The 18,258-nt window shown below is 36.7% G+C and overlaps 2 protein-coding genes across 2 annotated transcripts in view; one reads left to right on the top strand and one right to left on the bottom strand.

Annotated features, from left to right (window-relative positions):
• The window catches only part of cep85l (centrosomal protein 85, like), a 102,251-nt gene that overhangs the window by 64,111 nt on the left and 19,882 nt on the right, over nt 1-18,258 (bottom strand). The window lies entirely within an intron of this gene.
• Nucleotides 1,290-11,029, top strand: pln (phospholamban). The gene is made up of 2 exons (XM_041253105.1): nt 1,290-1,411; nt 10,120-11,029. The coding sequence occupies exon 2, from the start codon at nt 10,245-10,247 to the stop codon at nt 10,401-10,403; it is 159 nt and encodes a 52-aa protein (XP_041109039.1). The 5' UTR covers nt 1,290-1,411; nt 10,120-10,244; the 3' UTR covers nt 10,404-11,029.

Raw genomic sequence — 18,258 nt, 5'->3', positions numbered from 1 at the left:
TGTGGAATTTTGACAAATGCTTTATGATGCGATTGGTAGGATTTACAGAATACTTTATAATAATTGTAGAAAGTTCATGAACTGAAAATACTTTGCAAAGACACAACAGTTGCTTAACAATTGGAACAGAAGGATTTGACCCAGCTCATCTCACCTTTCTGCTATATTGTAAACACATTTCTTTAGCATTGGGGGCATTACTTCATTGGCTACTTTAATCTTAATCATAGCACCTTGCTTAAAATCCCTAAAAACGGAGAGACCCTGGAAACCTACCCTTAAAACGTAACAAGTACAACTCAACTGCAGTAAATTCCCACCTTCTCATTCATTAGAGGATTGATTATTATGAAACAATATCTCCTCTATTAAAAATGACAGGAGCAATAATCCTGTGTGTAGGGCCTATATGTCAGCAGAGCTGGCACAAAGCAAAACAGCTTAGTCTGCCAACAGCAGCAGTTTTGCTCCTTCCCTTCCACTCCAAATAAGTGGGACTTGTCATTTAAAAAATGCGATTTTGTTTGCGAGTGGCCAAATGATCTCCTTCTAAGGAAGTGTGAGTTGGAGCTGAAAACCCGTTTTGTCTGCATTGCAAAGCCCTGCACCTACACTGCCCCAGTGAAAAGCACTAATGGACGTCGGCAACAGCTTCATTTGTTATTGGGTGTTCTGATGGCTTTCTATGTTTATACCTGCTTTATTTATTTATTGTTATTATTATTTTTTAAACAGAATGAAAACAAGGTATGCAGGCAGCATGAACATCCTCTCACGTCACATCAGTACCTTGGAAAAAGTAGGTTAACATGACTTGCGTCGACATATTATCAAACATCGAACATTTGAGATTTTATGTTCACTGCTTTTTTTCCCCTTCAACCAGCAAACCGAGTCTGAAGAAGTCTCTTCAACCAGTACAGCCAGTTAAAACCAAGCAAACTACCAGCTCTAAACTAGAATGGACCACTGCTGAAACTTTCTTACAAAAAACTAAAGTAGAACGTACGTTTTTAAAATAAGTTATGGGTTTATATGAAATGTGATTGGGCACTAAGATATATGAAGCTGTTTCACTAAAAATACTAAATGAATTCTGAAAAGCCCTGAGGGACTGGATGTGAAAAGCAATGTTGATAATATAAATAACTCAATACTTGGAACAAATCTTGTGGAACACTGAAGAGCCCTGGCATCTCATTGCGTCCAATCCCAGGTTTCAAAGGGCTGTGTTTCTGCAGACTCCTCCCTCAACTGGGGCTTTATTTTTCCCCGCCCCGTGATTTTGTTCACATAAACTTTGCGACATATTCAAAAAAGTTGCCAGAGAACCTCCAGATCATTTTGATCAAGACATTTTCCCACAGTCAAAGAGAGTCTCTTGTCTGAAACCTGCTGATCACTACAGGAGGTAAGAATGTCCTTTTCTTATTAACACCTTTTCAGCATCTCTAGATTGCAATCATCAGTGCAGAATATTTACAGGATTATTTATTTAATTTATTTATTTTAAGCAATACATTACTTGTTAGAAAAAAAGACATTCAAAGATTAAACAGCAAAGCTTGTTATACAATACAATGCTGCAAACATATCTGCCAATCAGTTACACATAAAAAGACTTATCAAGTTGGAGCAGCCACAGAAGTAGCTGCTCATCCAAATGCCTGTGGTAACATATATCACACAAGTTGCTTTAGATCATTGCTATTAGCTTTTTAATACATATTAAGCATTCTTGGATTTGTGCATCTCATGAGAACTTGCTGAATGAAAAAAATCTGAAAGTATTGTATAAAATTCTGCAAGATACACTGGGTGTGAAGTTACTGAACGAGATGTTTTCCGCTCACTCGGATCACCGATGAAATCTGCTGAGAATGCCATTAAGTGGGTTCTTTCACTGAGCTGGTCACTTATTTAACAGGCCAATGGTCTTCATAATCAGGAATTCAACTGTTTTAGCAGCACAGCTAAAGTAAAGTTTGAATTTTATTGTTAAGTGAACATTTACGAATAAACAGCCCGCAAGATTTCTGTCATACACAATTGCACTTTTTATTTGTACTATTGCTCTAGTTTTTGACACAACCTTTCCATAACTCAAACTACTACAGTAGATCACTGCACAGTGTGTGTATTTAAACAACAACACTGAACATGGTTTGAAAGCTGTTCCATACTGTGCAATTGGGTTTTTCAAAAATTGAAAATGCGATCAGGATTATTGTGATCCAGATTTCGATTTGGTAATCAGACTGCACTTTTAATCACAATTAAATGTTGTAATTTTTTTCAGAATTTAAGAGAGACCATGATTATTGTGATCCTATTTGCAGAGGTGGATTTAGCTTTTAAATGATCATAGAACATATACTTATTTATATATATTTATATATACACACACACACACACATATAGACAAACATACGCCTTCACATACACCTCGTCTGAGATGCTGGCCTACCGACCGACGAGGAAGACGATTAAGATGTCCAAAAACACACATCCTTTTTTCAAAAGTTTTACTTTCATTCAATTTAGATTTTAGTTATTTCATTTCTGTTAAGTAAGCATAAACAAAATAATCATTATTTGCATGAGTTGTGTGCATTATTAGTGACTTAGATTTTGTTAAAAAGATAACATAAAACAAAAATAAAGTTATGTATAAAATCATCATTACCACAATCTTATTTATTTTGTTAAAATTAGGTTATATCATAAGGCCTAAATAAAAATGAATTAAAAAAAAAAAACTAGACTATTTCATAATAGTGATTATTTGTTAACTGTGTAAATAGCAGTGGAAATTTCTGAAAAAACGGATCAAAATGATCCAGATAAAAGTAATATCGATCACAAAATCCGGATCACTGTTATCCAGATTAAAAGTTTTGAAAAACAGGCCCAGGTGTTACTTGGATCAAGGTCAGGGTCAACTGGAAAGCCTGCGAACACACAGCAAATCAAACTTAAAACCAGTGACATAACTGACCAGCAACTACTTTACAGAACTCAGGACATAATTCCAATTAGAGGCCTCCAGGAGATTTTTGGCTACTATAAATATAAACACATCACATGCTGTTTAAACAATGCCTTTCTGTTCTTTGTCTGCTGTGTGATGCTTATAAACAGACTGCAATTTCTTTCACGCTCGTCATCTCACAAAACTTGGCAATGGGTTACTTAAAAATGGATGAAAAGAAAGGGATTTGTATGAGTGTTTATCTACCGTCTGGACAGATGGCAGCGCATAAAGTATAAAAGTAATACAGCAAAAAGCGTATGGAATTTAACAGAGAAAGCGAGGCCTCACAGGGACTGTCAGTCTTTAGTAGTTTGAAGGAGACAAATGATTCGCACTGTTGTAAACAACCACTGGGAGGTGCATGCTGTACTTTTAATCTGTATTTTGATTATGTGAGCAATAGTAAATCAGGGTCACCTTAACACAAAAATTGTGTTATGGTATTCACCACATTCATTCCAACCGTACAAACAATACAGATTGCATGTGAAAATAATACTGACGGACTGAAAGGCTTTGATTTTAAAAAGATAAAAACTGCAATAAATGTGACTAATGTTGTGGGTTTTAATCAGGCTTTGGTAATTTTTTTTTTTTTTTTGATCGACTCGTTTTGTCTACCCGAGTAGGATCCCCAATATCTCAGAATGAAGAGAAAAAAAAAAAGTGCAAATGGTAAGATTTGCTCTTTGGTGCTTTCCTTTCTGGGCAGTCCTGCAAGTTTATTGTATCATCTTCATTACAAGTATGCAGATTTTTCATTTTAACCAACTTATTTCAAACATTATCAGAAAATTAACAGCTATATTGTACTTTTTCTTCAAGCCACCTAAAATAAAATAGCACACAAGTATATTTCTCTTCAGCTTACCTAAATAAAAAGAACCTTTTTTAGTCTCAAATATGAAAGCTTATGACATACCAAAAACAGATCTGTTAAAGAAACAGGCTTATTTATAACCAAGAGGTCCCTGGTTCAAATCCCAGCTCAGCCACTGGCTCACTGTGTGACCCTGAGCAAGTCACTTAACCTCCTTGTGCTCCGTCTTTCGGGTGAGACGTTGTTCTAAGTGACTCTGCAGCTGATGCATAGCCCACAGACCCTAGTCTCGTATCTTGTAAAGCTCTTTGTGATTGTGGTCCACTATGAATGGTGCTATATAAAAAAAAAATTAATATATATATATATATATATATATATATATATATATATATATATATATATATATATATATATAAAAGAAAAACAGTATTCTAGGTTGCAGTGCAACGGTTAATGCACAGTAATATGTACACTATTGATGAATTTGCAATCTTTTTCTTTTAGACATGTACAGATTCTAGCTGTTAATTTGTTATATCCTGGAACAGAAGTCACATTATAGATTTTATAAAAGCAGAGTGGTAGTGCAACAGTTTGGATTTAACCAAATGAAAGCACTTCAAAACAAAAGGCACCACATGCACCTGTACAATTCTTTCCTTGTTCTCAAACTAGCTTCCACATAGGTGAGGTGAGGGGTGCAAACACAAAAAATGTAAACACTTTAAAACAAAGTATGTAAGTAGTCACGCAACATCTCAAAATAAATCTCAGCAAGTGTTTGAAGTGGAATTTCTGAAACAGTGTACTCAACGGTCCTCACATTAAATATCACTGCAGTGAATACTTCCAGCTATTGTTGTCCTCTGTACCCACCCTCCTTGTCCACCCCCACAACAGCTTCTCTTCCACTCACTCACAGATCCCTCTAGTGCGGTGAGATCACTCACATGCAGATCACACACTAAAGAAAAACACTTCAGAAGAGCCCATTGGCCAATTGATCAGGAGATTACTTAGCGATACATTCATTGAAACAGCAGCTCATAACTAAGGCCAGTTGTTCAGTAGGTAGTTCCCTGCCATGGTGTGACATTTTCAATTTTGTTTTCCTAGGCTTGAAATTAAAATATTTCCTTGTTAGTTTAGGCTCCCCCCCCCCCCCCCTCCCCTCAATTTGGGTAAGGTTTTTTATTTTGTAAAAAAAAAAAAAAAAAAAAGGTCCATTTAGGCATGTGATCATATTTTAAATAAATGCAATTTCTTCCTCAGTCATGTACAGTATATTTGGGTTGACTTGTTTTATGTTTAATATCACTTGCGGCAGAGAGAGAGGGTTAAAAATGCTCTCCTGGAATACAAACTGGAGCTACAATTAACATAACTGCCCCAAATTGAGTAGAATTCTCATTTGAGTTTTCTAAAAACAGAAATTCTAAAATAGACATGTTGAAGGTATTTTTTAAGTTTTTATTTGGGAATACACTTAGTTATTTAGATTCATTAAACATACAAAATTAATCCAGTTTTACGAGTTATATTTCTCCTGCAAAATCGAGCCAGGTCTGTTTAAACAAATTAATTTGGATCTGTTTCGACAGAACTGCAAATATTACAAGAAACATTATCTTCCATTTATGTTTTATAATAAATTGCTCTAATTGCTACCTGTCATTTATTTAATATATCCACAATGTTTAGAACTCACATCCTGGCCTTGTATTTAATGTACTATGCCTTTTATTTCATTGTATTGCATTGTGTTCACTGTTTAAATGTATTATGCATTGTTTCTCACTATCTTGTAAAGCGCTTTGTGATGGTGGTCCACTATGAAAGGCGCTATATAAAATACTGATTGATTGATTACTGATCAATTATCGATTCATCAGGTGTCAGGCCTGCTTGAGGGGAAAAAGGAATGTGGCCTCATGCAACAGATAGAATACAGTACTAAAAGTAGCCATAGGTGATACATCAATAAACCTGGCATTACAGGGGTCGATATCAAAACAGGAGAATGAACGATTAATCACTTTTTTTTTTTAATTAATACCCATATGACATTGAATTCAGTAATATTAAAACTATATATGTATTAGGTGTGTATTGATAAACTATGAACACGATTCGATATGGTCATGATACGCGGGTCATCATATGTCCTCTGGTCCTGATGGGCCGCTTTGTACTGTATGTGTCACAACAAGTTATCAAAAACGGAGGACTGGGTTGTTAAGACAAAACAAATGATTTGTATTTATATCAATTATAAAATCACATATTTATCATTTAAGAACCATTTGTAAGGACTACAAGTATCTCTGTAGTGTATTTGGTCATGTACTATATTACAGCCCTCTATTACAAAACAATGCATCATTTAATGAAAGAACAACAGCTGCACCTCTACAAAATAGGGCCCAAAATGTTGAAACCTAAATTTAATTAAAGTGCAGACTTTTCTGTATTACAGTTTACACTATATTAAATTCAAGAAAAATTTGATTCATTTATTAACACTAGAACCACCATGCTGGTCAATTTGACCGTTTTAAGGTTTAAAATTTAAATAACTCTGCATTTGTGAATCCCCTGCGCATGTCTGTCCTTGACTTTTCCTAACTATATGAAGTAAATAACCAGACGGTGTTTGAGCAGCAGACTGGCAAAAATGACTAAGTTATAAAAATGCCTCACTAGAACCGCCAGACCGGTCCTATTGACCGGATATCACAATGCATTATTATTATTTTTATATAAAACGTACAATTATATATATTTTTTCTTAACATATGGTATACAAGACACACACCCCTCCCACCTCTACGCCACATCACTATGTATTTCATTGTGGAATGTAGTTGTATGCTAATACTTTGCAACTAACGTCTTTCTTGACATGCACAGCGTGTGGATGTAAACAACTACGGATTACAATTTTTTTTAATGGACAATGTCACAGAATCTTTTGAGAAACATTGAGATATTATTTTGTTTTATTTGAGAGCAACGAGGTGCACCCGATTTCAGACAGATATTTGCCCTGACTGGATTTGTACAATAGCTCCAAGATGGCCACTTACCTGGCAACTCACTTGGGAGCTATCAATCTTTCGTTTGATATAAGAAATGTAATGGGGAAAATATCAGGAGGAGATATTTTATTTTGAAACTAGCCACAAAGCTTCAGCACAAACATTGCGATCACAATACTGCAAATCTGCAGGTAGGTAAACGATAATACAACTTCTGATGCCTGTCCAATATGAAACGGCAGTATGTCTTTATGCAGAGTCAAAGTACATCTTCTTGTAATGTGTTACTTTGGAAGCACCATGCACCCTGTACAAAACAGGTTAGTTATATTTTCATTTTTACGTTTTATCTGTGTGGATTGTGATCTTTAACTTTTCCATTTAAATATTGTTTCTGCTATGCAAATGTTAGATAGTTTGTCTTTCATTTTCATATCGAATCTGTTTAAAAATGTACCGGTTAAAATGACCGGCGCGGAGGTTCTAGTGTTAACCAATTAATTATGTGTTCTAGTGTTAACCGACCAATTATGAAACAATCAAAATGAATCATTTGAGTTACCATCTCTCTTGTCTTCCCTATTTTGGTGAATGGTATACAGTACGGGACTCCATGGCTCCCAGTAAACAAAACTGTACTCTATTAGTAATGTATGTTAAACAGCATTCCTGGATGTAGGGATCATACACTAGTCAATATTTCACTTCAAAACTTTAGAAGAGCTACATAACATGTGAATATGATTAGAGAGCAAGTGCTGTATATTGGAGTTAACAGATTGAATGACATCATGAGGATACTGGGAATTGGAGGTTAAAATAGATATAAAATGTCTATCACGCCCTCTGTTTAGGTTTCTTTTGAATTTGACGGATGGATTATTCTTAGACTCAGATGATTGTTTCCACTTTGAGAAGTTATTCATTTAGCACAAACAGTTCCTGTTTTATCTCTCTTCTATGAAGAGATGCTTCTGACGATGCAGCCTGTCAAGCATAATCCTTTTCCTAGATGTCCAGCAACCATTTAGAGTTGGGGTAGCAATCAGACTACCATTTTATGGGACTGTTATATTGTGTGATATGTAAAAGGTCATCACTAAGAATAACTGCGACGACATGACAGAACAATTCAGGCAGAGTGCTTCAAAGTCACTCAAAGTCATTGTATGTAGTCATTACAAGAGCAAATACTCACGGGACACAACTGAGGCCAGAGTCCAGGTTAGAGATGAAGGATACAGAGGTTGTATGAAGATAACTGCCTCCCAAAAGCAAAAGCTTACTACTATAGTTTTCAGCGAAACAAGACAAACCAAGCCAGAAGACTGGTAATCAAATCCCAGCTCAGCAAGCTGTAATACACTGTAGGGGAGGCTTCCAAATATTCACTGCGTGCACTTATACATAAATTCTGGTTTAAATGACAGAAAAAGCCAGAGTAATATAAATTTACTCAGAGGAAGTGGGATGGGGTTTGTCATGTAGTACAGTACTTCACTTTTTGGTAAAAATTACATTCTAGAAACCCAGTTACATTTCTAGAAGTCTTTGTCAATGTATTTTGTGTCAAACATTATTAGAACAAACAGTATACTTGTTCATGATTCTCACTCAACCCAGGCCTTCCTGTAGTGTGTTTTAAATGTTTGTATTCTTTTAACAGCTGCCTTTCATTTTATTTGTGAACAGATATGTTTTTTAAAGCCAAAACAAGCTGCTAACCATCAGTTTTACTATGGGCTTCATGGTTTAGTTTGATATTTCTGTTTTTGCACCAAGTTATTGCATCGTACGAATAGCTCAGTCACACTACTCCAAAGACAGGCTTATTAAAACATTTGTCATTTCAAAACATGCAGTGGCATACACTACCAGCATGTTTAAATTGTTGACAGTTTAGAATTTGATATTAGTAGCCAACTTTTTTTCAAAACTGGGCAAACAATCATCTCAAGTTCAAGGATTCCAAGCCAAGTTCACCGCAGCCATTGGATCGTTCAGCCACTTACAATATGGGTGTGTAAATCTCTCTAACCTTCAGAGGCTGAACTAGTAAAATGAGACTAAGTATGGAATGCCAGTAGCACAAACACAAGAGGTTAAAAATTGTTTGCAAGTTGACAACAGGTCAACAGTACAAACAATGCCAGAACAACGCTCTGGGACAGATCCACCACTTATCGGAGTTTATGGGATATTTTTCTTTAGATTTGTTTGTGGGATAGTGTACAGCACATACTGTTGAAAAGTGCTACAAAGTAAATATGACAAGGGCATTATTTCCAGCGATATTGAATTCTAAATCAGCAGAGGTCTCTGTTTTTCATTTTTTCACCAGAAACTACATGGGAATGAATAATTAATGAATGGCTGATGGCTTAATTTGATCAATTATTACTTGTTAACCAATTTGTACACCTGGATAAAAAGGCCCAGGATGATGGTTGTGTAGAACAGCTTTGGAAGCAAGTAAGAAAGACAAACAAGTAAGAATGCTAAGCTGAATATCTAACACAAAGTGTGTGTCAGCTGTGTGGACCACGACTATTTTTGTGTAACCTGCTTAGCACAATACATAAAGTATATTTGATACGGGGTAGAAATCTATTGCTTTGTTGTATGTCAGGGAAACGGCTTAGCCGTCCTGAAAATAGACAGGGAAAGAAACCGTGTGTAGGTAATGCTCCAAATTGGGAGTTAGGTTGTTTTTTTGTTGTTTATTTTCCTTTCCACAAGAATATCACCCATGTGTTGACAAACAAAATACCTGTTGGTTTGAACCACAACTGCTAGACTCCTATCTGAAGTTATTACGCCCTCATCGGGCACCCCACCACAATACCCCCCTTAGACAACATATGAATCAAGACAGTTTTTCTGATGTTCCAAAGAGCAGCTGGTACAGCCAGCTTCTGAATGATCAAATGTACAGAACTTCAGTAACTAGCACTATCAGCTTTTATTTGATTTACTTACAAGTATGGTTGCAGCATTGAATTTGTAATTTGAACTTTGCTGGTATACAAGGTGTACAAGGTTTGGAGATCTCTCATGGGAGCTACATGAGGGAGTTTCTAGTGAATTGACAGGTTAGGAAACAACTTTGAATTACAGTATAATTCACTTTTATGATTTTGTAAGGAAGACAAAATGCACCCTCACTTGTCTTATTTCTGTCTGTTCATGTTATCTTCCTTTCTTTCCCTCCTCTGCTCCCTCAGCTCCCTGACGCTCACTAGAAGACACAGCGAAATAAAAAGCACTGCACACTTTCACTCTTCCACATCACTCTCCACTAACCTCCAAGATCTCTGTACGCTTGCACGCTAACCTCCCCACTGCCAGCATGGAGAAGGTTCAGCACATGACTCGCTCTGCTATGAGGAGGGCATCCACTATCGAGGTGAACCCACAGGCCAAACAGAACCTGCAGGAGCTCTTTGTCAATTTCTGCCTCATTCTCATTTGCCTCCTGCTAATGTACATCATTGTGTTGCTACTCTGAAGCCCCAGCCTGGCTCCCTACTTACAGCACTGACCACCAGCTAGCCAATGGGAAGACGAACTGCGATGGTGGATGCGGGTGGGTGGCTTTTTAGAGAAAACTAAGGAATTTGTTTCCTTCTGGCTTGCTATTTGTTTTCAGTTCCAAAGAAGGACATATTTTAAAAAAAGAAAGAAATACATATTTTGATGTCTAAAATAAAAGCAGTTTAGTGTGTGTAAAAAAAAAAGTTAAAAAAAAGTTAAGTAAAATGCAATGCACCTGCAATGTCTTTTTGCCCATTTTTGTTATGCAATAATGTTATTGCTGAGGGGGCAGGGGTAGGTTCCAGATAAAGACAACATTGATTAATGCACAGTTTAGAAAATGTTTTGGCTCACATGTGAAATGAATATGGTCATGACAGATCTCTTCACTAGTTTGGCACCAGTGCATAAACAGGCCTGGGGCTGAAGGAAACGCTTGGCCCTGCGTCACTCCTGCCTCAGCACTCCTCTGTTCACCGTGTTGCATGCAGCGGTTTTCTTCTTGTTAAATGGACTCCAGAAACTGTATTAAAATCACAAGCAGCACTACTTTGAGAAAAACTTCACAAAAAGCTATGCAATAAAATGTACAAACAGCTAGTGTGTCTCTGCTAATGACCTTAATTTGGTTACTGCCACTCGACTCTGGGAGAAGATAATGGTGCCTGCAAGCATGCAATTACTTTACAGGTGGTACTCTTGTTCAATCTATTTATCGAAGCTGTATCTATCTTTATGTTTGACAATGCGTTTCTCCCATTTATTTTGTACTCCTTTGAAAGATATTCAGCACTCAATATTTGTGTCGTAATATCAGGATCTTACTACAGTTTAATAAAGTATCTTCTATTCCCTTCAGCAAAGTAAAAAAGAGGAAGTTGTTGTTATAGTGTATACATGTGTTTATGAACTACTTTTAAAAGGTTTACATGTTTTACCGGCACCTGATACAAGACGATGAAATGTGTGTCTGGATAGTTCTGGCATCACTTCCCGAGTTGGCAGCAACACAGACCTAACCAGAGCCAAGAATGAGGTGATGCTTGCGAGTTCCACAGAGAAAAAGCACAACAATAAAACTATGTAGCAACTAAAATACAAACCAAAAGGCAATGTTCTGACAATTCTTGAAGCATCTAGCTGTTGGTGTCTTTCTCCATGAGCACATGTCAAGCAACAAAGTCCATTCCTCTAGAGAAGTTAATTGCTGAAAATTGCCCAGTGGTTCAAGGCTTTACCTCTACTGCAGAGGGTCAAACCATACAGTATACTGGGTATGTTGACTAGGCGGGTGTCAAGAATATTTCACTTTCCAACATGATTGTAAACTGTGTAGGCATGAAAGAACGCATCATCTTCGTCCTGGTGTCAAACTTCATCTGCATGCACATACAGTACATATCCACTAACACTTTTTGACCGTTTCCTCCCATCCCCAACTTGTAGCTGCATCTCCCAGGTCTAAAGTGAAGCTGAATGGGCAGCAGGATGGAGTGATCAGCCAAATGCTCTTCTCCTTCCTCCAATCTTTAACAACCCTACCTGGGAAGACCCTGCTGCAGCATATCTTCAGAAGCCCATAAAAGACCTGTCTTGCCAGAATGGATTTGACGACCAACAAAGGCATCAACCTGCTGCTCAACTTCCTCATCATCGTACTTATGCTTGCACTGATACTCATTCTAGTGAAGCTTCTGTGATTGGTCAACTGACAGCACTGCCATCTACCGATTATGACTTAACTAACTACCTGCATAGTGTTCACGCACTAAGAAGAAAATCAGGCACACGCAAAGACACTCACAGGTTAAAATAGCAAATACGTTATATAACTAAACTAGATGTGGTAAAAATAAAAGGCCACATAAAATGCCTAGGTTTTTTGGTTGTGGAGCAGCATTTGGGTTTTAATAGCGCAAGAAAAAGGACAGCTTGGTTTTATAACACCAGTACAGCTGTTACATTGCAATGATTTCAGAATGAAAACAACCCCTTCACATTATTTATTCACACTGCAGTCAATCTATTTTTATTGATTTAAAACTACATTAAATCAGGATGTGATCATATCACTTTTTTTTTTTTTTTTTACTTACATCAGAATAGTGAATAATAGATTGTATAATACAATCAATTATACAATTATATATAAAACCATCTATTCAAAGGAAAAAAAAAACAGGATGGCAAGGCATAAGAGTCTCCCTCTAGTGGCCAGCAGTGGTACAAGCATAATTTGTTTTACTGTAAATTTAAACACCTTTCATTAACTTGCCATTAAATCAGATCCCATACACCAAGAGTTTCAATGCTTGAGCCGATGTATAATTAAATTACTATTACAGCACTGCCTTGGGTGCCGGCATCTGTTTATTACAAAGTACTGACAAAGATAAAACTCCTTATTCTTTATTGATACTTGATACTTTACTTGTGAAAAAGTCCGTCAGTCTTTTATCTGTTGGATTTAGTTTAGAAAGTTGCTAGTAATTCATCAGAGGCGCTTATGGCATCGTCGACTTCTGAAGAATAATCTGGCCTTGATGCGGATTAAATGTCCTTTAACTCTCATTGAAAATGCTGCATCATCTCTATGTGGATACAGTTACTGATTAAAAAAACAAATTCAAACCTTGTTGGCTCCTATTTCCCAGGAGTGACTTACTTCTCAAACATCGTGCTGCAACCGAACAATGCGAGCACTGCATAGCTAAGATGACAATCGCGACAGCTAAATTAACTGCAACGTAACCCTCCCCCCAAAACCTCCTGTGCAGGTCTACACATGGTGACTGTCGGAGTCACGTTTCTTCATTCATAGCCAACAGGGAATTGTATCAGAATCCTCATGGAATGGATGTCTGGTTTGCTCCTTCTACTAGATCATTTCAAAACAAATACTTGACCTTGCTGCTCAGTCATTGTACCTTATCTAGTTTTTGCAAGGAAAGCAAATCACATCAAAGCAAGGACATTTCCACTCCTGTAGCACATAAATCTGATTAGAAGATCACTTGCAAACCTAATTAACTATGGAACTGCTGCCGCCCCATGACATGCAAGGGAATCCTACTGTATTCTTCCGACCGTTTCCTAACTAGACAGCAGGTCCCCTGGCAGTGCCAAACACAAATCTGCAAGCTGTTCCCAGAATAGCTTTTAGCTCGCCAATACTCAAAATCCAGAACCTTAACAAGATTTTACTGGTTCATCTGGTAGTTTCATTCAATATCACATAGACTGTAAAGAAAAATAGAATACTTATTACAGGCCCATCAGTTAAATTTGACCTACTGTATAATGGACCTCAGCGAAAGTCTGTTTTTTTAATGAATATACATTTAGTTTGATATTCATGAAACTGATTCATTTTAAACACTCAAGCAATTCAATAGTGGTTTTCTTTCTTGGAGAACAGCAATGTTATCTGAGAGGTGAAGCCTTGTATTCAGATTGATATATTCTTGCATGTAGTTTTACAATCCTTGATTAAAAAGACCCTCTACAAGCTATGCACAGGTTTATAAAGTGTTGAATCTTATAAGGTTATAGCCACAACCAAGCTGTTTTGAAAATAAAAACTAATTCCAGCACAGTACCGCTAAATTTAAAAGATTCATGCAATGTGTTACACTAACTGGTTTGTTCATAATTACACTATGTAACACAATTTTTGTTCCTGGGTAGTAAGTGTTATTTCCTAATTGCTTATGCCTCAAAAGTATAGAAAATGGCTATTATTCCCCACAAACTTTGCTTTTGTGACCAGGACAGCGATATTTCAAAATATCACTATTTCCAATAAGAAAACGGGAAAATTTGTGTCTTTTCGTTCACAAAGTCAGAAAAAACATATGAATCCAAATTAACATGTATTTATACTAAAGTAATAATAAAATGACTACAAAAGATTTTTTTTCGAGATTTACGATTATACTGTAAATCACTTTCACAAATCAGCCCTCAAATGTAGTCTCCTATCATGTTCTCGTTATACTATCCTTGGTAGCGGCGTTCAAAGTCCAGTATATCCTGGTGGAAGCGCTCTCCTTGCTCCTCCGAGTACGCTCACATGTTCTCCTTGAATTTATCAAGATGAGCATCAGGGATATGGACTTTGAGGGACATCCTATAGCCCATTGTGCCGTAGTTCTTCACTAGAGTCTCAACCAGCTCCACATAGTTTTCGGCCTTGTGATTGCCCAGGAAGCCCCGAACCACTGCAACAAAGCTGTTCCAAGCCACTTTCTCCTTACTAGTGAACTTCTTGGGGAATTCATTGCACTCCAGGATCTTCTTTATCTGTGGTCCAATGAAGACACCGGCTTTGACCTTTGCCTCAGACAGCTTAGGGAAGAAGTCTTGAAGGTACTTGAAGGCTGCCTACTCCTTATCTAGAGCTGTGACAAATTGTTTCATAAGGCCCAATTTGATGTGCAGTGGTGGCATCAGCACCTTCCGGGGGTCCACCAGTGGCTCCCACTTGACGTTGTTCCTCCCCACAGAGAACTTGGTCCGCTGTGGCCAGTCCCGCCTGTGGTAGTGCGCCTTGGTGTCCCTGCTGTCCCAAAGGCAAAGATAGCGGGGAAACTTGGTAAAACCACCTGGAGACCCATCAGAAATGCCACCATTGCAGCCTCTTGATGCCATCTCAGAAAAATGCAGACATGTATCCACTTAGGCAGCTGGAACTAAACTGAACTGGTGGGCTTAAGGCCCCTGTATTTATACTACTGTAAAGTTCTAGAAGTTACTCCAAGTTTACTCAGCACTGAATCTATCTGGAATGTTCTGGAAAATAGGTAAATTTCAAAATATCACTGTCCTGGTCACAAAAGCAAAGTTTGTGGGGAATAATAGCCATTTTCTATACTTTTGAGGCATAAGCAATTAGGAAATAACACTTACTACCCAGGAACAAAAAAAAAAAAATTGTTACACGGTGTTATGTATGCTCACACCCTGCCTTTTCACTGCATTTTTAAATGTTGTACAAAGTTAAAGCACATGTTTCACTAGTTAAACAGGAGAAGTATGCAAGTTATTGATAACACTATGTAACACAATTTTTGTTCCTGGGTAGTAAGTGTTATTTCCTAATTGCTCATGCCTCAAAAGTATAGAAAATGGCTATTATTCCCCACAAACTTTGCTTTTGTGACCAGGACAGTGATATTTCAAAATATCACTATTTCCAATGGGAAAATGGGCAAATTTGTGTCTTTTCGTTCACATAAAGTCAGAAAAAAACAACATATGAATCCACATTAACATGTCTTTATACTAAAGTAATACAAAAATGACTACAAAAGATTTAGAAGCGAGTAGTTTTTCGAGATTTACAATTATACTGTAAATACAGTATAATTACAGTATAATTGTAAATCTCGAAAAACTACTCGCTTCTAAATCTTTTGTAGTCATCTTTGTATTACTTTAGTATAAAGACATGTTAATTTGGATTCATATGTTGTTTTTTTCTGACTTTATGTGAATGAAAAGACACACATTTGCCCATTTTCCCACTGGAAATAGGTAAATTTCAAAATATCACTGTGCTGGTCACAAAAACAAAGTTTGTGGGGAATAATAGCCATTTTCTATACTTTTGAGGCATAAGCAATTAGGAAATAACACTTACTACCCAGGAACAAAAAAAAAAATTTTGTTACACAGTGTAATCTATTATAAAAAGGAAACAGACAGATACATTAATTTATCTCAAGATTGTATTTCGTCGATTATTTGTACTGAAAAGAAGAAAGCTGTTACGTGGATCATAGCTATTTTCGTATGTTTTTTGGTTTGTTTCAGTCAGAATTTTGATAATTATTTCTTTACCTACCATCCTGAAACCAGGGTTAACATTGTAACAAAACCAGAGCTGACATTCTCCATGACAGATTAAATTAGCACTTTATAGACACTGAATAAACTGAATATCCTGTTAGGTCACGGCCTGTTAAAAAAATAAATCAATGTTTTTAGTTATTTAACTTTTTGTCTATAAAATAAACTTCATACCTTGAAATTGTATCCATGTTGTCATTTGTGACAGTATTTGTATGCTACTGTCCCGTATGATTTGCACTGTGGACCTCAAGTGTATCTACATTAAGGAGATGGGTATTGCTGCAGAATACAGACTCCCACAGGCATGTCACACAGGGTAGTGCTGCATGCACAATTGTTGTTACCGAGTTAAGTTCTTTCCGGGACATGCTTATTATATAGCCCACCTAACGTTAAGAATTCTAATAAAAATTATGAATGGATTAACACACAATTGGGCAATATCAGTGCAACATTATGTGAAAATGTCACCTGCGTTTAAAAAGTGCTGCATTAACATGCCCCCTGTAACAACTATCTCCCTTAAGTGACGAAAAAAAGATTAAAAAAGAAAACATAAATTTCAGATCATTTACTCAGTCAACTAGCTAAAAGTACAAAGACCAACCCCAGCCCTAAAACACAACCCCAAATTACGAGTTGCGCACGCAGCACTACCCTGTGAGAGCTACGCTGTGTGAGCCTTCGTTCTGTAGCGATATACTCTTGACATGGGGCGGTACAAACCTCAGTCAACTACAAATCGGTACACTCTATTAGCAATGGTTTCCCGCTTTATGAACAATAACATGAATGTGTTAAAAAAAATAATAAATACTGGTAATTATGTATGTGTTCACTGAGGGTCGGTCCTATAAACTGCAGCATAAGGTATCAGAAAAATGCTACTGCATAAAAAAATTTAAACTAGCAGCAAATTAAGAGTTTTGGGTAGCAAAATACATTAACGTCAAGCCTTGCCAGTCCAGCCTATCCGATCTTATTCTTAAATCTTAACTTCACTGATGTTTAGGTAAACATCATTACAGCTATTAAGAGACATGTTAGGCAGTGTTACAGGGCAAACAGTTATAGCTGTTCAAGACTAAATGAGGTTAGAGTTTTACACAAAAAGCCAATTTACACCTAGGTCAACTAGCAATAGAAAATCAGGGCTTACAATGGCCTTACCTTTAACACCAATGGTATTTAGCAACTGACATAAATCACACGGCTAAATGGGCCTTTTGAGATTAGCTTTAAAACAAACATGCACTGAAGCCAAAAATCACGTGTGAGAGCTACCATGTAGTTAATGAGGCAATAGAAATAATGAAGGATTCCAGGACAAGCTTCTGTAATGGATTTTCACCCACAAGATATTTAAAGCCTTAAATAACTCTCAGATGGTCATTAGTGGTAGTCAGAATTATAATGAATTATTCAGCAACCCTCTGCTGGTAACCAAGAATCTTCCTGCAATCAGTGGCAGGTGGCAGTATGCCCAGAGTGTGGGTCATGTATTGCATGTTTTTATCCATTTTGCACTTTGTTTCAGCTTTTTAATTAATTACATATGTTTTTGAGACAGTAAACTTACAACTTTAATACCAAAGCAAAAAATTGATTCAATAAACACTACGGATATGCTTCTACAGTTTGTGTTTTTATCATTTCTTTCTATGTGCACTACCTACTTGATAACACTGCATTGCTAAACAAGTGATTTCTATTTCGATAGTATAGGCAGGTTGTCACCACTTACTCAATACAATGTTCAAAAAACCTTTTCCTGTTACATTAAACCATTTTAATAAAATGTTTAACCACTGAAGTTTTGCTTCAATGTCTAGAGTACCACCATTGTACATATTATATATTACATAGTGATTGTATAATCAAGCACTGTTGAAATAACTATCCTTACACAAGTGTACACAAAAATCACAAAATGTTTACACTCATACACACACTCATTTGAACATTTGTCAGGTCAC

This window comes from Polyodon spathula, chromosome 6, assembly GCF_017654505.1.
Source record: "Polyodon spathula isolate WHYD16114869_AA chromosome 6, ASM1765450v1, whole genome shotgun sequence".
NCBI classification, from domain to species: domain Eukaryota; kingdom Metazoa; phylum Chordata; class Actinopteri; order Acipenseriformes; family Polyodontidae; genus Polyodon; species Polyodon spathula.
Note: the sequence above shows the minus strand (reverse complement) of the source record. Positions and strands in the feature narration are given on the sequence as shown.